Raw genomic sequence first — 23,018 nt, 5'->3', positions numbered from 1 at the left:
AACTAATACATTATTAAACACTCATTTAATTGGAAACCATTCTATCATTATTAGGACCTGTTTAGAAATGCAATTAAAATTATTTTTCAAAGTGTTTTTCACTCGAAAATATATTAAAATAATATTTTTTAAAAAATTTTATTTTTAATATTAACACATTAAAATAATTCAAAAAACCAAAAACATTATTTTATAGCAAAAAAATTCAAATTTTTTCCATAGCATTGTTCGGCTATACTCTCAAACACACTTTTAAACCTTGTTTAAAATTGTGTTTGCATCCGAGTTTCAACAAAATCTGAATTGTTTTTGTTTAAAAGTAATAATTTTTATATTTTTTAGTCATTTTGATATATTAATATCAAAAATAATTTTTTAAAATAAAAAATATATTATTTTAATATATTTTTAAACAAAAAATATTTTAAAAAAAATCTTCGTCATATTTTCAACACCTCCTTAGTCTTTTTATATATATATATATATATAAAGAAATAAATAAAAAAAACGAAATTTCCGGGAGCGAATGGCTGGAAAAAAGGGGAAAGAGAAAAAAACAGCAAGTCAAAATAAAACAAAATGCAAAGAAAAATCAAGGAGAGGTGAGGTGGCCCCAAGATAAGTAAGAAACTAAAAATCCAAGAAAATTACAGGAAACTCACCTTAATTTTCTTTTCTTTTTATTCTTTTCTGCCAAACAAAATATATAATAATATTATTAAAAAAAAAGAGAGAGAGAGAGAAAGAAAGACAGAGAGATATACTTATAAGACTCTCTCTTTTTCTTTCTTTCTTGCTTGCTTTTTATTATTTATCTTCATCATCATATCATAATCACAGTCGCCTTCAATTTTCTTGTCAAACAAACACCACCCAGAAAACACGAGAAAAGGAAGCGAGAAAGAGAAAAGGAGAGAGATTGATGGCTCGTGCTATGGGGATGGGGATGGGTTTGGGTTCGTCTTCTTCGGCAACTGTAGCGGTTGATAAAGCAACAAGCGATCTTTTAATCGGTCCTGATTGGACTATGAATATTGATATTTGTGATTCTGTTAATTCTAATTACTGGTAATTTTTTTTCTTTTTTTCTTTGTAGCCCATCTTTTCTTTTCTTAGTTTTGGTGTTGACTTTGATGTTCTTGCTGAGAATTTTACGTTTTCTTTTTCAAATTTTGATAACAGCTAGATTTTATGTATTCTTTGTACTTGTATACGTATGTATGTACGTATGTATGTGTTGCAGATTCTGTTTCTGTAATTCTTTTTGGTGTTGTAGCTGAAATTGAAACCTTAATTCTTTGTTATTTGTCAGTTACGATCAAAGTAATTTTTTTGTTTTTTTTCTTTGAAAAAACTTTGAATTTTATGTGAAATAAAGATTAGCTTTTACAGGGAGTTGTTCTTTTTTTTTTAAGTGGGTTTTGTGATATTAGGATGTAGTGTTGGTTGATGATTTTATTTTTTTTTATCAGGCAACCCAAGGATGTAGTGAAAGCTTTGAAAAAAAGGTTGCAGCACAAGAGCCCTAGAGTCCAACTACTTGCTTTGACGGTACTCTTTTTTTCTTGAATTTAGTTTTTTCTATTTTTTTCTTAATTTTTCATTTCCATTACAGTTTTTTGAATTTGAACACTTAGAGCTTGTGTGTGAGAATTTTTGTTATTATTATTTTTGCACCACTACATGCATTTGAATTATGTATTTGGAATTCGTGGAAGCTGTTGTTTATAAAGTTCTTTTTCTTTTTTGGTGTTTTTGGAGTTGATTAATTGAGTGCAAAATTTACTTTGTAGCTTTTGGAGACAATGGTGAAGAACTGTGGTGATTATGTCCATTTTCAAATTGCTGAAAGGAATATATTGGGGGAAATGGTGAAAATCGTAAAGAAGAAGGTAACTCCTTCATTTTCTTGCTATAATTATTTCTCCATGACTTGCAAGTTTTCTATTCTAATATGTATTCATTTTAAGATCTCTGTAGAAATTCTTTTGTTGGCTTTTTAACCATCAGAGACCAGTTCAAGTGTTAAATATCACACTATAGATGGTTGCCATTCAGAGTCCTCTTGTAGTTGTAATCTTGCAGCCACTCTGTTCGAGAAGATGTTAATATTGAGCTCCAACAATGGAAAATATAAAATGTTAGCAGAATTATCGAGTAGTGAAATAGAGTTTTGGATATACAGTAAAGAGATGGAACTGTTTGTGTTGCAGTTGATACATTGTTATGCTGTGTGTTCTATGGAGATTCCAATAAGGGTCGTTCTCCTCAAAACTTGTAACTAGGCCAGCAAAAATGGTTCAGGAGGAGTGGCAATCTGATTTATGTAATAGCAGGATAGTAAGCAGTAGTTTTGGCCCATCTTAACTAGGATAACAGATAAAATATAATATGATTGCACTTCTTGGTGCCTTTTCCATAAGAAATCATAGTGGTTTTGATGTTAAATTTCCCAATTACTGTGCCCTAGGCCTCCATTGGTATCAAATTAGATGAACATAGTTGATTTTGCGTGAGAAAGTTGAAACCTTGATTTTTGTATTTTTTTTCTCATCTAATCACCCTCTTACATTTTCTTCAAAAAACTAAAAAGGGGCTAGGATGGGGAAGCTTTGATCTTAATTTAACACATATTTTAATGGGATGTGCAGACAGATATGCATGTGAGAGATAAGATTCTGGCTTTGATTGATTCTTGGCAAGAGGCATTTGGCGGGCCTGGAGGAAAACACTCTCAATATTATTGGGCATACGAGGAATTAAGGGTCAGTATTTATTTGATCTACTCTTGCTGGGTTCAGTATGTGTACATGAATTTATTTATTTTTAGTTGACTTCGGAAGTGGGACTATAATCATTGAATGTTAGGCATCTGAACATAATTCCTAGGTTTTGGATCCAACCAAATATTGCAGTGAACTGTCAATTTTTGAATGGTAGAAAGATGTGCTCTTGATTTGATCAATGTTAAAACTAATGCATGATTCATAATAAGAGTGCAATCAAATGATGCTATGGAAGAGTATAATCAAACAAGATACAAGCCAAATCCTATGGAGGAAATATTGTCCATATGCTCTTACAGCCAGATCATAAGTTTTTTCTTTCGTAGTAGTTAAATAACAAATTATGCCAATATTACATGGAATATATACAGAAGAATTAATTTTTAGTTATGGGGTGTGTGAATGGCAGCGTGCGGGAGTTCAATTTCCCCAGCGTTCATCAAATGCAGCTCCAATATTTACACCACCTGCGACCAATCCAACATTGAGGCATGCCCAACCTGGTTATGGAATGCCTAGCAATTCTTCTAGTAGACTTGATGAAACAATGGCCGCGGAGATTGAAGCCTTAAGGTAAGGATCGTTGGCTGGTTGGCTGGTTTGCACTTTGTATATGTCTATGATGTATTCTCTAAATTCCCAAATCTCATATTTTGCATTTACTGATATTTTTCTTAATTATCGTAGTCTGTCAAGTTTGGATTCCATGCGGGATGTTATGGAGCTCTTGAGTGATATGCTTCAAGCTGTTAACCCTAGAGACCGTGAGGTATGTGCAGTGAGCTTTTTACCTTAGGGAAACGAAGGAGTACAATATCTGAGATGTGGTGCTGCTCATTTTTCAGGCTGTAAAAGATGAAGTTATAGTGGATCTTGTCAACCAGTGTCGATCCAACCAGAAAAAGTTGATGCAGATGCTAACTACAACTGGGTCAGTCGCTGTTTAAATTTCAATTTTGCTGAAAGCATGTTCTTGATATAAGATAGTTAGCTATATGCTTGTCTTATTTTCTCCATGCACATGCATGTTAATCCCATGCAAGTCTGGCGCATGAATATCTGAAAAGTGTCTTGGTTGTGATACAGGGACGAGGAACTTCTTGGTAAGGGTCTTGAACTAAATGACAGTATGCAAATCTTGCTTGCAAAACATGATGCTATTTCTTCTGGCTCTCCTATGCCAACTCAAGTTATAAGTTTAAGCCCCAAATCAAGTGAAGGATGTTCCTCTGACATCAAGCCAACTGAAGCAAGAGATGCCAGCCCAAGATCTACGACTAATTCTGCCATTCCAGTTGCTAATGTGACAACGAGTGCAGTAGATGAAGAGGATGAAGAGGACGACTTTGCACAGCTTGCACGCAGGTACTCATGCTTATGAAAATAATCTTATATAATTTCTTCATGGGTGATGTGAACTATTATTAGCACATTACATGTATGTGGGGGTATTGCAGTTCCATCAATATGGAACCCATCATAAGGCAATCACTAGGTGGGAAATAAAACATTTACCATTACTGGCGGTCAGCATGATGAGGCACTAGAGCACTGATTGCTGGATAAAAGACCGCTCAGTTTATTTTAAATTGGTAGTTGGCCAACCTTTATGGAGATCTTACAAATTACTGACCCATTTCCTTTGTTCATGTTCTGCATCATGGGTTTTACCGATGTTTTGATTTAAATTTGCTCTTGTTTTGTACCGTGAACGCAGGCATTCCAAAACACAGTCCGGTTCATCTCAAAGCTCAGGTGGAACAAATGGAGCTCTTGTGCCATTGGATGTCAGCATGCCCACTGCATCAACCTCTTCCCCAAGCAATTCTCTGGCACTTGCTGATCCATCTCTACCAGTTAAAACCATGAAAGATCAGGATATGATTGACTTTTTGAGCCTTGCCTTGTCAACAACATCAACCTCTCCTCCCACCCCTCCCACCCCACCATTCTCCAACCAAGCCATGCCTCAGATACCTCCTTCCTCCAGCACACAAGGTTATCCCTATGTTTCTCAAACTTATCCTGTAAACCAAGGGCCTGTTCCATACAGCAGCTATGTCGTTCCATGGGCCCAGCCTCAAACTCAGCAGCATCAATTACAATCTCCATCTCAAACCCAGTTACAGACTCACTCTTACCAACATTTACGTCCTCCATCACGACCGCAGCAACAGTTGCAACCTGAACCTGAACAGCAATCGATGCCTCAGCCTCAGCAGCATTTGCAGCATCAATCTAAACCACAATTGCAACCTCAGTTCCAGCCACAGTTGCGACCTGAACCCCAGCAGCAATCAACGCCTCAGCCTCAGCAGCATTTGCAGCATCAATCTAAACCACAATTGCAACCTCAGTTCCAGCCACAGTTGCGACCTGAACCCCAGCAGCAATCAGTGCCTCAGCCTCAGCAGCATTTGCAGCATCAGTCCCAACCTCAGTTCCAGCCACAGTTGCAGTCACAACATCCTCGATACTCATCTGTCTACCCACCTCCACCCTGGGCAGCTACACCTGGATATCTCAACAACCAAATTCACACATCTACTACAAATAACATGTTTTCATCCCCCCGATCCAACTCAACTGCATCTTATACTCCCATGCAAGCAGCTAGACCTATGCAGCAATTTAATTCCCTTCCCACAAGAGTAGGCAATGGATCAATTATTAATGGTGATTCAAGTTCTGCTTCTAGGGTACCTGCACCTCCAGGACAAAAGCAGTCCTTTGTTCCCTCTTACAGGTTGTTTGATGATCTGAATGTTCTGGGAAATGCTGATGGAAGGTTTAAAATGAATGGTAGCACACCGCCAAGCTTATCAGGATCTTCTGGCCAAAGTATGGTGGGTGGAAGGAAGTGAAAAGGTAGTGGTTTAGGATTACTGAAACTGAATTTATATCTTTTGTGAATATGTCTAACGCTGGTGAATCTCTCAGTTTGGAGTGTCTAAGAAAGTTCTTTAGATGTATCTAAGAAGGTTCTTTAGATAGAAGCAATTATAGATTTGCGCTCCCATTGATTGGTTGTAAATCCAACTCTTGTGTAGCTTTGTTTGCTTGTCTCAATACTTATCTATGATTTTTCTCGATATATGAAATTGATGTGAGTTTTAGTGGTTTGAGCTCCTATAACATGAATGAATTCTGGAAAGTGAGTCGGCAACGGAGGGGAGGAGGTGTGGTTTAATCGTGTTTTTTAAAGATTTTAAATTGTCATTTTTTATTTTAAATTAATATTTATTGTGTTTGGGATATTTTAATATATTGATATTAAAAATTAATTTTTTGAAAATAAAAAATATATATTATTTTAATATATTTTAAAACAAAAAATAATTTTAAAAATAATTTCTACCATTATTCCTAAAGCTGGCTTCATCACTTCAGCCTGTCTTCCCAATTTATTTGTTGAAATCTCCTCCGTTGTACTAATAGGATGTTGAAAAGTCATGATGTGTTGAAAAATCGAAGCTCTAATAATATCTTTGCAATTTATCATCAATTCCCCAATTTACCACCCCCTCTGATTATTTCAAGGTCAAGTTGTTGCAAGAAAAGATTTAAATCCCGTGTGTAACATGTCAATAACAAGATTATTTGACTGGCAAATGGCTGGATGCTTCAATGTCATAGTGTAATTAAAACAACTGAGAACTTTGAAAGGGGAGGAGGAAAGCGGCGAGGGCGAGGGATTCAAAGGGGCAAGCTCGATAAATTAATTACAGGTTATACAATGGTTAACAAAAGACTATCGAAACATAAACCTGGTAAAATACAAAGAGACGTGAACAAGTTGAACCCCTGCGTTTCAGGGGATGATAACCAGATTAGCAACCTCTGTTTGCTACACTCTGAATTATGTAAAGACAAGGAGTGCTGCTTTTACAAATGAACAAAGGGATGGAAGGATCAATGAGCACACCAAGAGGAAAGGAAGATGAGCCGAGGAAAGAAGCTATTTACACACATTTTGCCCATATGGCCATACCCATACCCATAGAAAAATTATTTGCCAAAGCCCCCTCCTGCAATATGCAGGACTTCTCACCATTTGACCCTCGGCACGGGAGGCTAATGAAATATGTAGCACAAGATTCAGGATGCCAAATCAATGTTTCAGCATAGAGGTGTTGGCATGGTAGATCATCACATCAGAAGATAAACTGAAGCCATGTACCAGCATCAGTGACATTAACGGATCATTCATGTGCTTCTGCTGCTGCCGCTGCCAAAATGACAACTTGGTCGACTGGAAAAAAAAAATATGCTTTCATCTTGCTTGAGTGTTGTCATCAGCATAGATTGAGAATAGAGCATCAGTAGCACCAGCAGCAAGGAGTACTTGGTAAGGATGGAAGGTGAGGCAGCTTACAGGGCTGATCTTCTGGCCCATGATGGTTAGGTGGTATGTAATGGAGTCTAATTGCTCACCATTTAGACTGAATAATTTAATAATTTGTTTTGCTGACCCGCTGGCAATAATAGGGGCATGCCTATGAACAGATAAAGCTGTGAGTGAGCCCCTGTGGGCCTTGATCGTGAGATAGGGATTCATAAGATTTCTCATATCCAGGAACTTCATGTCACCGCCCTGAGATGCACTGACAATCTGAAAGAAAACAAGAGAGAATAAGTTCATGCATGGTGAGATGCAAATCCACCACCAGTATCGAAAAGTGCACTAGTTACCTTTCCAGGATCAAGCCCAGGTTGAAAGCCAATCCCCACAACTCTTACTACATTCTCAGTGTGTGGCCGACTAGCACAAACAAGCCTAGCATTAAGAGAGCACAACAGTTCAGCAGAAAGGAACGCAAAGTGCAACATCTTTTGAGTCTCTAATAAAGGTTACTGAATATTCTGATCTAAAATAAGATACATATTTCATCATAACCAACTATGCTAAAGATACTTAAACTTTAATTAAATGGTGTGGCAGCTTGTGACTAGGTTTTTATTTGTAATTTCATCAAGTGATCATGTCATTAAATGTACATTCCATTATTTCAAACGACTTTCCCTATCACAAATGCCAACATTATTTAGTAATTAAAATTTTGGAAGTTTTAGTACCCCCTAGCATTAGGTTATAACAAAATCCCAAACACGTTTCATCTATGTACAACCCCAAAACATCAGAAACCAGCATATATGTATTTAAAATCAGTATCATGTAAAAGGTAGCAACAGTATACAAGCATATCAATATTGTCAAAAACCTGTAAACATCAACACCATACCACAGCTAGAGGGACAATTTACAAGCAGAGCTTACATTTCACGTATCCGGACATCATAGAGTTTGACAGATCCATCCACAAAACCGGCAGCAAATTGACCTCCATGAACTTCAGAAGCAGACTACACAGATAAACATAAAAGATCTTTCAACATGATAGACAAGTTACCAGTAATAACAGCAGATATTATACAAATTACCAAGTAGAAATGAAATAAAAGATTATTAAAGACAGACGCTCTAAACAATACTACACAAAATTATGAGCATCCTTAAATTGGGACAAGATTGTTCTAATACAAACATAATCTTTGCCCATCACAAATTTTGGTATCCAAAGGAATTCAATTTGAAGGTGCTATTGAAAGATGTAGCAGTCCCAAGAGAACCAATTCACTTTTATACCAGGCAACTATAAAGGCTACCCTATTCCCAATGAGATTGATACAAATACAAAGAGAAGAAATGAAACCTCCACAAAGCTTCTATCACTCTAGATAAAGGACAACAGTTCTATTGTTGAGCTGGAAAACAAGAGTGGAAGTATGAAGGACAACTACAGCGATGAAAACTACTGGGAGCGAGGTGAACTGTTTCTCCAGTATGGTTGGCTTACACCAAGAGTATAACACCTGGCCTGTCATTTTGCTTTCACCATGGAGGAATTGATGGTCCACATTCAAGATGGCATACCATATCTGCTATTATTACAAATTATAATTATAGTGGATGAAAGCAGAGGCGGGGTTAGAGAAATTTATGTGGCATTCTAACAACAATGCTTTTTTGTAAAACTGAAGCAATATACTCTCACAACCTCAGCAATTCCAGAAATAGAGGAAAGTTCGATCAGATGGAGTATAGGTATTGCGCATTTCTAATGCCCAAGTAAATGGGAGGAAAGTTGAAAAGAAATATTCTAGGAAACAAGATCCATGGAGCCAACTGCAGCTAGTTAGGATCAAAGGCTGGGTTTCATCCGGTCAGAAACAGTTTTCTACAAACCTTGGCAAGATTTCTTTATATTCTACAGTGTATGATGTCAGGGAAAAATCTCAGGCATGAATAGTTAATAGTTGAAAATCAACAATGGATGATAGTAAGTGATTGTTTTTGCCAACCTGCTTTTCAAATTACTTTTCATCTTGAAAGGCATCAAATTGATGATTTTTTAGGTGTTTTTAGATGGTTTTGATGTGCAATATCAAAAATAAAAAAACAATCTTAAAAAAACATAATTTTGATGCATTTTTTTATTAGAAAACACCCTGAACCACAATACCAAACACACTGCAAGACACCATTTACTGTCTCCAGCAACCATCATTGTCAGAAATGACACAAAAGGCATTTGTTAAAGCCTCATGAGACAATTACATATCAGCATAATAGGAACATGCACGATAACTTTTTTTTTGTGTTATTAGAGTGCAGTGCCAGCTGTGGTGTTATGTGAGTACCTACCCAAACAAACAACTAAACAGTTATTATGTGAGTGCCTACCCAAACAAACAACTAAACAGTAAATAATCAGAAAGTGAGGGAAATGAGGAAGTACAAAACGCCATGACAATAACAAAAACTAAGTGACCCTTTTTCCATTTGTGAATGAAATACATTCATGCTGTCAGAAGCTCTATCATTCTCCTTTCACACGCACCTAAATCATTCCCGCATCCACAGGCACACCATAAACAAAAGAACAAAAGTATTTCTTTCAAAACCACACAACATTTTAAATTTGCAATTCTCACTAATAACTTTGGTCTGCTATTATTACAGTAGCAAAAGAATGATACTACTTTTCAAAACTCAAAACCCCAGGAAACAGAACTCACCATTGCTGAGACGCTGCAATCTGAAGACGAAGGAATGGAATGAATAAGTTGCTCTTTATCCAGGTCCCACAGCATGATGGATGATATCTCACCAGAAGCATACTAGTGATGCAACATTAAAATTGATGAAACTATTATGAACATCAAGTTATGAGTGTGAGTGTGAAAACATTACCTAAAGATAATCTTAAGAGTGAGTATATACCAGATATCCTGATTGTTGTTGCCAGTCCACAACAGCATTCAAACTCCGCACACCGGGTTTATGACCTTGGATTGAAGAAAATGCAGTGACAAGCTTTTGCTTACCATACACAGTGTAGTCTTTCCAAATTCGTATATTTCCATCACCTACAGCAAAAACAAGCACAGCAAAATGATTCCAGGCACTCGATTATCAGACCATTGTAGCCACCATGAAATGAATTTCTGATCGTAAAAATCATTACATGAAGCAACAAGAAGTAAACTGTCATCAAGCTCGTTTACAAGACACAGCTTAGAAATTCCCTTGTCTGGAAAATCATGATTATCAAACCCATTGAGAAGCTTAGCTTCCTCGTAATTCCATACCCTACAAAGAAACAAGCATCACACATCTCAGAGACCAATACCAGAGATAAGATGAAAAACACCTGCCTATCACAATTCATCAAGGAAAAAAAAAAAAAACCATATTCCACCTTTTAGTGATTACCCAAAGTCTTCCTGTTGTACCCCAACAGAATTTAGGTAGAACACATGCTGAATTTTTCTTACTAGATGGAAAAGGTAACGGAGTAAACAGGACTAAAGATGAATCTGAGTAATGCATGCAAGTTTTCCAACTATTTAAATCATGGCATCAAACTATGTGGTAAATATATGTGACCAAACTTGGCATGTCATACTGATATACCCATGTTAAAATAGCATTATATAAAAGAATTATTGACTAGAGACTGGCTTGCCTAATCCGTTCATTCTCATCAGCAGCAACCACAATTGGAGAGAAAGGCTGCAGCAAGGCTGTCTTTGTACCAGTTTCAAACTTCGTATCCAAATTAGCAATTCTATTTTTAAGGTTGCTACCAGCTGACCAGGAAAATGAAAATTTCATCAGCTCAAGCAAGAATTAAAACAAAAATAAATAAATAATAGATGAGAAAACAAATAGAAAGGCCCACAGGAGTGCTGGCACGTTGCAATGTGCTCCAGTGCATATTTTTCCCTCTCTTCTCTTCTAACTAATATTTCTTCAGTATCATCTGGCACGGTGAGAAGTGGCTTTGAGAAGTGACCACAACTCCATTTGTAGATGGTTGACTGAGGAAGCAAACTGCGTTCTGTGCCTCCGGAAGATGAAACAGAACCCAAAAGAGGATCTGCTAATCCTGAATCTGGAAAATTCATAAGGTGTGGCCTGAAATCCAAAGAACACACTCTACGCATTCCTGTTAAGTAACTTGGTCGAGGAGGGCTGACAGAAGGAGTTCTGAATGGTAGATGACCTGTTGAAAAATTCCAAAAGTAAAGATTATAGAAGATCAAAAGTAGAAGGTGCAAATGAATAAGATGAAAAAATCAATTGCTTCAAGTGATACAGCACAGTAACAGTAAAAAGATTTAAAGAAAAGAGTTACCTGCATTCATGTCAAACCAAGATGATGAACGAGTCATCCCAGCAACACTTGGATATGGAGATGAAGTTTTTGGATCACCAGGGTGTGGGCGCCCACTACTACCAGCAGAATTTACAGATTTTGTCACCACTTGCTCAATCCCAATAATAGACAGTACACGTCGACCAAGGCTTGCTATGCGTGGAGAAGGATCCTTGGCCAAAGTGCACATAGCTAGTACACACTGGGAATATAATGCATTATCTAGTGGCTTTGGCCTTGAATGGTTTACTGCCCCATTGCTGACAATGTCATTCAATATACCAGAATTGGAATGCTGAGATGAATCATCAGATAAAGGTGATCCATGCATGATTCCAGCTGTAGTAAGAGGACTACTAGTGGATACCCTTCCATCTCGAACCACAGATGGGTTGTCACTACCAACTCTCGTCAAAGGGCCAATTTGAGATGAAACAATACTTGCATGTGGCACAAACTGATTTGGGTTGATGTATCCGCTACCTGGAGCTTTTATATGGACCAAAGAAGGTAATGAATTGAGCAGAGAATTAGACTGAGGTTTCCAATATGAGGCAGCAATTGACTTGAGGTGCTGTTTGTGGCCAAATGCAAAGCGTGCCAGAGCTGAACAAAGACAACTGAATTCACTCAAGATTCAATATTGTAATCCCAAGAAGTCACTAAACAAACATGAAACAGAATAAAAAAAAGGAAACTGAATTCACTCAAGATTCACTATTGTAATCCCAAGAAGTCACTAAACAAATATGAAACAGAACACAAAAAAGAATTGACTGCCCCATACATCGATACCCCTACACATGCCCCAGTGTAGGTAAAGAGATAAAGTGGACATGACAAGGCAAAAAGGTGCCACTCAACATTGCTTTTCGAGAGAGAATAAGTCATGATAGGTGTTACTGTAAAGTAGCAAGTGCAAAAATATCACTGTGTTTTCAAGTACAGAAACATACAACATTGACATGACAAAGATTGCTTTCAACTTGATTAATTTTTTCATATGAACTTGGCTACATAATAGATTGAAACAATACAGGAGGCACTGAAACGTTAACAGTTCATGAATATATAAGCATTAAGTAGATCTGTGAGCAAAGCAAGAGGATGCAAGCCCAGGATCGTCCAGGCTTGTAAGTACACTCGCTGGCTTTGGATAATGTAATATATATATATATATATATAAGCCCTCAAGATTTTACTTCTGCCACCAAGAGAGAAACATTTTCCCATGAAACAGATTAAAACCTAGATTAGGAGGCAGAAAAATGAGAAGAGTAGGTCGCCTTTTCAGGTATTCATTTGGCAACTGAAATGTTAACCATGTCACCAGCAATAGTTCATATTGTTAACCTGCTCCCTACTGAATCATGCATGATAATTGTAATTGAAAGCATATTCATAAAAAGAAAGAAAAATGATCCATCAAGTATAGAAATACGAATTGATAGTTATCACATACCTACAGCAACCTCTGCCCTAACCAGTGGACTTCCATCTGACACAACGCTTAATAGACTTCTAATAATACTAACTTCAGCTCTAACTTTTTCATCATCATCACACTCATCATCTCCATGAACACCATCTCTGCAGACATCACCGCCAACATCAAGCAAGGTGGCCAGTGCAAATGCAGCAGAAGCCCTAACCTGAAATGAATGGCTTCTGTATTAAGAGGCTTAACAAATAAGCAAACTCAATAAGAACTGCGAAGGAAAACAAACTAATTAAGAGATAAACCTCTGGTTGGGGCACCAACAGTAGAGGAGCATATATGGCGGGAGCATCAGCCTGCAAACCTAGCATCTGAGCCTCTGGGAAATCTTCCCACAGCTTTCCCAGGCAGAGGGAAAGCCACTGAAGAAACAAAGGTTCAGTCTGTGCATCAATTGGCACTGATCCTCGTAAGTGCCTCAAGCACACATGAATTAAACCAGCTTCAATACAGGCTTCCTGGCCCCGTCTGTGCCCATCAACAATAACAGCCAAAACAAATGCAGCCATTGCCCGCTGTTCTGGATATGCTTCCAAGCTATCGAGAAACCTAATAAAATATGTATGTCCTCCATCCTTAACAAGGTCAACCTGGCATGACTGAGAACCACAAAATGGAACTTCATAAGTACTTTTGTAGAAATGATTAGAGTAGAAGGTAAGTAATTCTGACAGGGGTAAAATTTACAAGGTAAAGTTTTTGAAAAAAGAATAATAGCCACAAGAAGATTTCAAGACAGGCTCATGAAATATAATTTCTTATAGTGGTAAAATTGTCAGCCTAAGCAATTCTTTGAGCAATAATATCACTTTTGTACTCTTTATGGGTTGGGAAAACATCATTTTAGCAATGCAAGATGTATTTTAGGGACATCAATATTATTACATCTTGTATCAATTGACAATATCGATTTAGCAATAATGCCCCAAAGGCAAAAACTCTCTATGCATTTTAAAGTTTCTTGGTAGCTAGTACACCTTTTGATAATTATGTGCATCACTAGAAATGATCATTTGCCGCCTTTCAACTTATGCTAACCAGTTTTACAATATATATAATGCAAGTAAAGAATATTATACTCCAATAACTCCACAAGAGACCAAGAACATTCAAAATGTTGTCTCATATGCCACCATACATGCAACGAATTTGTCAAAAAGCTGAAGTTAAAAATTTACCTTATCAAGTGCTAGAATTTTTGTCCATATGAATACAAGAATTTGCCTTAGTTCTGGTGTTGTTGTTTGCAACAGCTTCAAAACATATGGAAATATTCCAACAGATAAAGCCTAGAAAAAACAAACCCGTTCAATAACTTTGTAATAATAAAATTCCAACCAATGCGCCCTTGTTCAAAAAAGAAAAATCACTAGCACCAAAGAATTCAACAGCAAGTACCAGATCTACTGCCCAAAGTCCCATATCAAGGAATCTCCCCAGAAGGACCAGTGCCCGGAACCGATGGCTTTGACTAAGCAGAACCTGTAGATAAATAAGTAAGAGAATATAAAATGCTAATGACTAAAAAACAGAATAAAAGAAATAGACTTTAGCTAAGACAGGCACAAATATCGATAAAATCAAACCTAATATAAAAGCATTTACAAGTTTATTTTTCATAATTACAAACTTATGGGAAAGCTACTTATGATTTTCTTGAAACTAACATGGGCTAAGTGTCACACACCTGAAGAACAATAGGTAACTGCTCAGGTGGCTTCTTATGTTCAGAGCCATGGTCCAACCACACCTCAAAAGCTGTCAGTTGTTCAGTAAAAAAAGGACTCGGCTGAAAAAAGGAGCATGTTGCTTAGACATGATAAATCTTTATGCCTTGGATGGACAACAGGTAATAACATTAACAAGTAAAATAAAAAAGATAGTAGTCTTCCAAAAGCATATGATAATTATGCCGAAAGCAATTTCATTACATTTCAGTGTAACATAGTACCAAGAAAACCAATGAAACACACCTGGAATTCTGAATTAGGGTCCTCGACCATAGATGGAAGCTGCGAGAGGCAAATTTCAGCAGCCATATCCCATGCATCCCTGCATTGAACCTTAGTGAAATAGTGATAAATGGATAAACAAACACCGCAGAATTAACAAAATGAGCATCTCCTCCAGTACCACATATGATGCTGATGGGTTGGTGGCAACATTGGGTGTGAAATCGGAGAACAATTTGCCGAACGCATAATTCTTTCAGCAAGTAAGAAATTTCTGAACAGACTGGCAACTAACAAATCTTGTCTGAACAACTTCTGAAAAAGATCTGCAGGATAAATTTAAGCGTCAGCTATGTGTACCAAAGTGCACAGACGATAAATCAAAAAGGCATTATTTACTAAGAAGCAGCTACCACGGGGAAGAACATTCCAAGCAATAGTGTCTGTCACTGCAGTAAAGATCCAGTTCAATTCTCCCAGAAGTGTTTTACGATCATTTTGCCGGCCAGGAATTTTATCAATTAATGAGTAGTCAAGAGAGTCACAAAGAAGTGAACGTCTGTAAAACCTGCGGTGCAGGGATCAAAATAACCAAATGATTAACAAGTACATAAAACAAAAATCATCAATGACCACAAATTCAGGTATGAACCACATGAAAACTGCAAATATCAAGACAACTTGATATAGTGCACTTAGATATTCCTTACAAAGCCAACAAACAACAAAATAATACAGGGCAATCACAGGCAATAACAAAATGTAATTATGCACAGAGCAACATGGAAATCCTTTTCCAAAAGCCGGGAAGCTGCTATATGAAAGGAAAAGAAATGATGAATTATAACAATCAAAACTAAACCAAACAAAGGCACCAGCCTGACCATTTCAATGCCATCTTGATAGGAGTGGTGAGGCATGAAGTGAACACATCAGCTGGAAATTCATCACTTTGTGGCAAAGTCTCATGTGCTTCACAGGCTGCGAGCAGAATGCAATTGCTCACAGACCCAGCAGAGCCAGAAGCACTCCAGTCATGAAGCTATTTAAAGAAAAGAAACAGCAATAATGTAATCAGACCACTAAAATTGTGGAATCAAATTTTATGAACAGCAGTGAATGGATACACAGCAAGAAATTTTATAGGAGCACAATTGCCGAATACCTCTAGAAATGCATTGACTATCATCCCAGCAGCAGAGCAGTCAATAACATAGATTGATGGTGTTCTTAGCCAGGAATCAAGATCACTGATTGGCAAGGGAATATATTGTGTATAGCTCTGAACCAGTCCAAAGGCGAAAGAGTTTTAGCATGTTACATATAAAACTGTTTAGAAAGAAGATTGAAGCAGTGAAATGCAGGAACTCGTCAGCTAAATGAGTAAAAAGAAATACCTTATTGAAAAGCCAGATTTCACCATTAGCAGTTGGCTTTGGAACACCGTGCCCATTGTAATGAAACAGAACTCTCTCAGACTTGGCATGTTTTCGGCATGTATTACAAAGTTTCTTCACTTCATCAACTGTGGGATCAAGTTGAACCTTGTAGCGAGCCTGGTCATTGAGAAACAACGTAAATACAAATGAAACTATAGAGATAATTCAAAGTAAAAGGTACTTGTCAAGAATTTCCTCACCTTAGGTTGCCACCTTTCATACTGAATGCTCAAGCTTTTTCCAATTGTTTCAAGAGCTTTTTGAGGTGCCATTGAAAATGGATCTGTCAAAAGAGGAGATTGTAAACTAAAAAAGGAGGATTTAAATTCATATATAAAAAACAATATGAGTAGAGAGAAGGCAAAAATTTAAAACTAATAAGAGAGAATCAGCAGCTAGAACTGCACCTATCCAGCATTCCATTCTGGCACAAGGGGATATCTTTATTACATCCGGAGGATCAACACTGATGTTTAAACATAAAACTAGAGCTACATAACCAGTCTTCATCTGCACAAAAAGTTGAGAGCTAAATCAAAAGACAAACACATGTAAGCATATAACTCCTAAGCATATAGAACAAAAATTTATCACAGTAGCACAACATGGAGATGATAAAAAAAATGACTAAGTAGAAAAGATGTGATTAATTATATATTACCATCAAAGCCCTTCTCAATAAAAGAAAAATATTCAATACAAAGAACAGAACTTTTGTGAACAGCATAATCTGAGGCGACAACATCCCCAATGTGTAACAACTAAATGCATAAAAAAATTTCCCTACTTAATAACCCATTCAATATTTTCTTACAAGAAGCTATTTTCAGAGGACATGATTTATTGTTTTTGCAAAATCATTTTCTTCTAATCCTTCCAAGCGATAGAAACAGTGCCCTATTCTTAATAAGCACACATGTGTCATTCACAAGATTTCATGGCATTTGCCAAAATTTATGGCAATCCCAAAGAAAAAAGGTGGCCAGCCCTGTGAAAATCTTAAAGCATTTGCCAAAATTAGGACAATCATTGTACCCTATCATCCAATCTTAGCACAATGTTAAGCTTGGACTGTTGCCTTCTAGAAAATTTTCATTTTTTTCCCAAGACAATAAACAGTGCCACAAAAGAAATCAATTAGCACCTTCTTAGCTCAAAAGCACCAATGCCAAGCATGTTAAGTTACCAGCAGACATTCAGTTATGCATGGCATGCACAACAGATGGTTGCATGGGCAATATGACAAACCTCATTGCAGTATTGAAATCTCATTAGCCATTTGAAAGTTAAATGAAGACTTTTTCATCCAAAGTAAAATGTAATGGAGAGCTAAATCATGAAGACAGCGACCCTTAAATTTCCTCAGCTGACTTTGTTTCAAAATCTCACAAAGCTCCATACTCGTCAGAGGTCGCGTGATCTTTATTTCCGCTACTTTCGTCCACTTCAACATTTCTACACCCAAATTCCCCTTACTTGATTGTTAAGCTAATACAAAGTCACGCATTTGATGGCATAAACTTTTTACCAATACAGCAAAATCCTAATCAGTACTTCTCTATAAACTACACTTCATTTCTAGGGATGCCATGTTAAAATTCCCAGGTCCTGAAGACAATCCTCTATGAAACAAGAACCAAAATCATCAAGTGCCACAATTTATATTTACATTGAATCAAAACCCCTTCAAAACCCCAAAAGGAACACATTTTCCGGTGATCACACAACAATCATTTACAGGTCTGCACAACCCAAACAAAAATCTCATCTCCCCTCAACAGTTCCATTCTGTATTCACACAACTATTTTCTCAAAAAGGCCTTTTCAATTAATAACTACACAAACAAACCTAAACGACCAATTCGCTTCAAAATCATAAATCCACCCAAAAAACGACCTAACCAAAAAAACCCTAAAAAACCAACAACTCATCCACATTCAATCAAACACTAAATTTCAACAACACGGCATCTTACTCTGTCCTTTGGCCGCCATTTTGAAACAGGTCCACTATCAGACGGACCAGTAGGCACTGAAGCTTCAAATGCCTCATGTCTAAGCTCACTCAAAACAGCACTCTGAGGCAAATACGCCATACTAGTCGTCGTCGCGGCTGTACTTCCTGTCGTCGCATTGCCCCCGCCGTAATTACTAGTGCTAGCAATATCAGAATCTCTATCTCTATTATTATTGCTGCTGCTGCTGCTGCTATTATGATTAGTATCACTGTTATTATCTCTTCTTGCTGAATCAAGAGCGTCGTCTCCGTGACTTGACGGAAAATCATCGTAATGGTTGGAAACCAAAGCAACTGATGATTGTGAGGAGAGTCTTGACGTCGTTAAATCTCCCAATGCCATCCAAATCCCTAAAAAACAAGAATAGCATGTACAGATTTTTTTAGGAAATGGAGATTTGTTTCGAAACCCTAGCTTTCGGAAGTGATGAAACGATATCGTTTTTGGAATCAGAAGAGAAAGTGGGAGTTTTTGCGGCGGTGGTGTGTATTTACAGAGGGAGGGGAGGGGGTTAATCAACGAAACCGCTGAACCAGCGGCGCATGGAGATGCGTAGGAGAGAAGAGAGAGAATCCAGCTCGGTGGTGTGGTGGTGGAGGATGGTCGTGGTTGTCACTGCGGTGGTTGCGGTGGTGGAGGAGGAGGGGGGCGCGCATAGAGCAGTGTGGAGGCGCAACGAGAGAGGAGAGGGGGTCAGAAATGAAGTGAAAAACGGAGAAAAGAGGGTGTAGAGAGAAATAGGATTTTTGTTTGGCAAGTGAGGGTGTGTCTTGGTGTATTTTAAATTGTTAATTTTATTTTAATTATTTATGTTTTTTAATATAAGGTAACTAATTTAGTTATTTTGTTTGAATTATGACTGATATAAAATAAGTACGGATTTTAAAATTGTTTTATAGTTCTATTGCTGATGTGGTTTTTTATTTTCAGTTTGTGGATGAATGGATTTTTTTATTGAAAATATAAAATAATATATGGATGTAAAATAATTTTATCTCCGAAATTTTATATATTTTTAGAGCTGGTTTGGGAATGCGGGTCAACCCATGTTTTTAAAAAATTATTTTTTTACTAAAAATTAATTTTTTTATATGTTTTGATGCGCTGATCTTAAAATTATTTTTAAAAAATAAAAAAATTATTTTAATACATTTCAACACTAAAAAATATTTTGAAAAACAACCGTAACCACATTCTTAAATATACTTTTAAAATAGAAGCGCGAGATAGCGCTTCCTGTCCAATTATTTTTGTCCTCCTTGTTTTTTATTCTAAAACAGCATAAAAAAATTGAAATTTTTTTTTTTAAAAGAATTTTAGGATCAATTATGCCGAGATATTTCTTATTAAATTCAAGTTAAATGCTAGAGAGATCTATGATGTATGAGATAGTGGGTTTGGTGAAGGTATATTTGGCCTCATTCGAATTGCAAGCACGAGCTGCTAATTGAAGAACATTATTGCAAGTTGTTTGAGATTAATTTTAGGAAAAGAATTTAATCTCTACACGTGAAAATATTGAATGGTGTCTTGAGAGTGAGAGAGGAATTAGGAGGGAAATTAGGTTTAGGGATTAGGCAACTAGCAAATCAAATTGGAAAGCATTGATTCCGAATTTCATTTTTGCCAATATTCTATTAATTTGGGGTAAAGATTAATATTAAAGTTTATTTAAAGAAAATAACTATCTTGGTAATTGAAAAGGAAATAGTAGCACGAAAGAGAAGCCATTGACCAATCAGTGCTGCCATGGCAGTAGCCAGCCAGCTAAGCTATTGTACATGCGTGTACATTAAGGTGTCCTTGAAGATAGACACCCACATTTCGAGTAGCAGGAATGAAATGATGTACCCAGTGGGGCATTTGTTTCCCCGTTGCAAGACTGTCAAATAATATTAGAGTTATTTTTTAAAATATTTTTTTATTAAAATAATATATTTTTAAATTTATTTTTAAAATTAGTATATTAAAATAATCTCATAACATTAAAAAAATTCAAATTTTAACAAAAAAAAAACATATGCTTAACTTCAATTCAAGCGGGCATTTAATGGTAAAAGAATTAGGTTATGAGTTAGAAACCGTTTGGGAACGTGGTGTAAACCGTATTTTTAAAAAATTTAAAAAAAATTATTAAAATTTAATATGATTTGTAGGTTTTGGATCGTTTTAATGTGCTGATATCAAAAATAATTTTTAAAAAATAAAAAAAATATCATTAACATGTATCTCAACATAAAAAATTATTTGAAAAACAACTGTTACTATACTACCAAACTTAATTTTAGAAAGTTTGATTTGGGTTGATTGATTTAATTTAAAATAATATTATTTTATTTAAAAAAAAACAATTTATATCACAATTTCGAACCTTTTGTTTACATGTTATAAAATCATTATCAAAATCTCTACGATGTCGTTGTTCTTCCTGATTGATGTGATTGGTGATGAGTACAAGAGCTAGTCTCATTTCTGCATGTGGTGCTATTTTAGGTGCTAAAACTGAAACACAGAAAAAGGGAGAGGCGGACATGGAAAGGAGAGAAGCATGTGCAAAACTAGGTTCTACATTTGCCAAATTACCAGTAAATTCAAGTAAATTTTCCGAATTTACTTCCTTAAAAACCTCATGCGTTTGAATGAGATTTTCATGGTTCAGGCATCGAATAAAAACAGATCTCGTTAGCCAATTTTATAAATTTAACCATCGAGATTATTTAGAAAATAAATTTGAGAAAAATAAGTTCATTTATTTTTTAAGAGGAAAAAAAACATGAAACCAGACCGATTTTTTCTAGTGTTCTTGCTAGAACTGTAAATATTATAGGAAACACGTTGGATAACATAATTTAATTATGGTTATTAAATTTATATATGCTAGCCGGTTCATCTAATAACTTGAAATTTAGATCAAGTTAAGTTTTTTTCTCTAAAACCAAGATATATTTTGATATCGTCAAATTTGAGTGACCTAACAGGTCAATATATAACTCAATCGCCAAATATATTTTTGAATTTTATCCAAATTTTATTTTTAAAAAAAAGTTAATGGATATTGTTTTGAGTCGACCAGATAAGCTTATAACTCGAGTGTTATATTAGTTCAAACCCCGTATTGGATTTGATAACTACGTATTTAATTAGTATATTGTGTGTTTGGTAATATAGTGTATGATACTTTTATAAAAATATTTCTCAAACAAAAAGGCATTAAAAAATACATTTTTATATATTTCTTATTTATTCTATACATTAGCACATTAAAAACCACCTGGAAAATATTAATTTGATATTTTTCCATGTAAAATTACATTTTAAAAACATGTTAAACCATAAAAATAAACACCTTGAAATCTCAAGATAAAAAACATGCTAAAAACACATGATAAACCACAAAAATAAACAACTTGAAATCATCTCAAGATAGATAGAGTGAAGTTTTTCTACTCCGATATGTTTTCAACAAAGACATGATGCCTCGTCCGACCAAAACAGACACACTCGCGAGTTCGTCTCTAAGGTCACCTTTTTGTTTACTCAAGCAACGCTCTCAATCATTTTTGGTAAACGTTAAGCGCCTTCCTTGCCATATTACGAATCCTATGACCATTACATTAAAGAAGCAGATTTTCTATGTTACAATGGATATAAGGCGTCGAGAAGTGTTGAAATTAACCTTAAATCCCAAGGATGTGAGAGTATAATTTTGCTGCTGAACCACCTCTCATGGCTTCCGATGTCATCCTCCACCGTCATCTCTGCAACCGAAAATCTTTTTCCATCACCCCCGTCTAATTTATTTTTCTTGAAATTAAACCTTGGTGTTAGAATTCTTTTATAATAAATGACAAGGTTCAAGTTTTTTTTTAAAAAAAAAAAATGGTGCCCCGCCTCTATATTTCACCCGATATTAATTTTATATATTATCATCATATACTAGCTGTTTTTATTTGAAAGGTGTGAGAGGTTATAAAGCAGTAAGATAATATTATAAATGCATCGAGTCCAAAACTTTTTTAGCTAGCAATCACTTAATTATTAATTTTTATATTTTAAATAAATATTCTTTATGTGAACAATTATATTTTTACTAAAAGTAAAAACAAAGGTAAAAGCATTTGTGGATTATTGTGGATTATAGTAGTTAAATTATCATTTTGTTATTCATCCAAAAAACAACTAGTCTTCGAGGGTAAATGAGTATTTTTCACGAGATTCATTTATCGTTCTAAGATTATTTGGGGTATCTTGATCTTTTATAATTTTTTAATCAGTGAAATTGCTTAGTTACCCTTAAAAGCCGACAAAAGTAACTTTGGCCGAGGGGTTTTTCATCTCTGTTTATTTGTTGGTTTTTATAAAAAAAAAACTAATATTTTTTAGTTTCATTAATTGATATTTGATTTAATTAGATATTGGGCTCCATAATTTTTTTTTTCTGTAGGATTTTTCACTGCTCTTAAAAACAAGTTAAGTTGTCTAGAGTTTTTTTCTTTGATTTTTTTATTGGATTTAGCTTTTTTTTAATTAAATTATATTAATTTCTTAATATTTATTTTTAAAGATATATGTTTTAAGGCTGGGAAAAAATATTTAGCCTGT

General features: G+C 35.7%; 2 protein-coding genes across 3 annotated transcripts; one reads left to right on the top strand and one right to left on the bottom strand.

Moving 5' to 3' along the window:
• The first annotated feature begins 725 nt into the window (after positions 1-725).
• Positions 726-5,908, top strand: LOC133677367 (TOM1-like protein 6). Its single transcript, XM_062099384.1, has 9 exons — positions 726-1,068; positions 1,473-1,551; positions 1,794-1,892; positions 2,652-2,765; positions 3,196-3,359; positions 3,474-3,555; positions 3,632-3,717; positions 3,873-4,151; positions 4,504-5,908. The coding sequence occupies exons 1-9, from the start codon at positions 923-925 to the stop codon at positions 5,648-5,650; spliced, it is 2,196 nt and encodes a 731-aa protein (XP_061955368.1). The 5' UTR covers positions 726-922; the 3' UTR covers positions 5,651-5,908.
• Positions 5,909-6,478: 570 nt separating this feature from the next.
• Positions 6,479-19,174, bottom strand: LOC133676654 (regulatory-associated protein of TOR 1-like). Of its 2 annotated transcripts, none has more exons than XM_062098367.1 (23): positions 18,375-19,174; positions 16,806-16,908; positions 16,599-16,681; positions 16,357-16,515; positions 16,125-16,241; positions 15,844-16,001; positions 15,373-15,527; positions 15,141-15,285; positions 14,981-15,059; positions 14,695-14,796; positions 14,406-14,489; positions 14,186-14,296; positions 13,253-13,606; positions 12,972-13,161; positions 11,489-12,115; positions 11,033-11,356; positions 10,817-10,940; positions 10,316-10,440; positions 10,072-10,217; positions 9,867-9,968; positions 8,065-8,150; positions 7,479-7,563; positions 6,479-7,398 (listed from the first exon to the last, which is right to left on the bottom strand). In XM_062098367.1, exons 1-23 carry the CDS (start codon positions 18,756-18,758, stop codon positions 7,060-7,062), a joined length of 4,182 nt encoding a protein of 1,393 aa, XP_061954351.1. In that variant the 5' UTR covers positions 18,759-19,174; the 3' UTR covers positions 6,479-7,059. The 2 variants fall into 2 exon arrangements, with proteins under 2 accessions (XP_061954351.1, XP_061954352.1); XM_062098368.1 differs by lacking the exon at positions 18,375-19,174 and adding an exon at positions 17,647-18,350.
• Between the last annotated feature and the right edge of the window lie 3,844 nt (positions 19,175-23,018).

The sequence above is a fragment of the Populus nigra genome, chromosome 17 (assembly GCF_951802175.1).
Source record: "Populus nigra chromosome 17, ddPopNigr1.1, whole genome shotgun sequence".
In the NCBI taxonomy this organism is placed as follows: Eukaryota; Viridiplantae; Streptophyta; class Magnoliopsida; order Malpighiales; family Salicaceae; genus Populus; species Populus nigra.
Note: the sequence above shows the minus strand (reverse complement) of the source record. Positions and strands in the feature narration are given on the sequence as shown.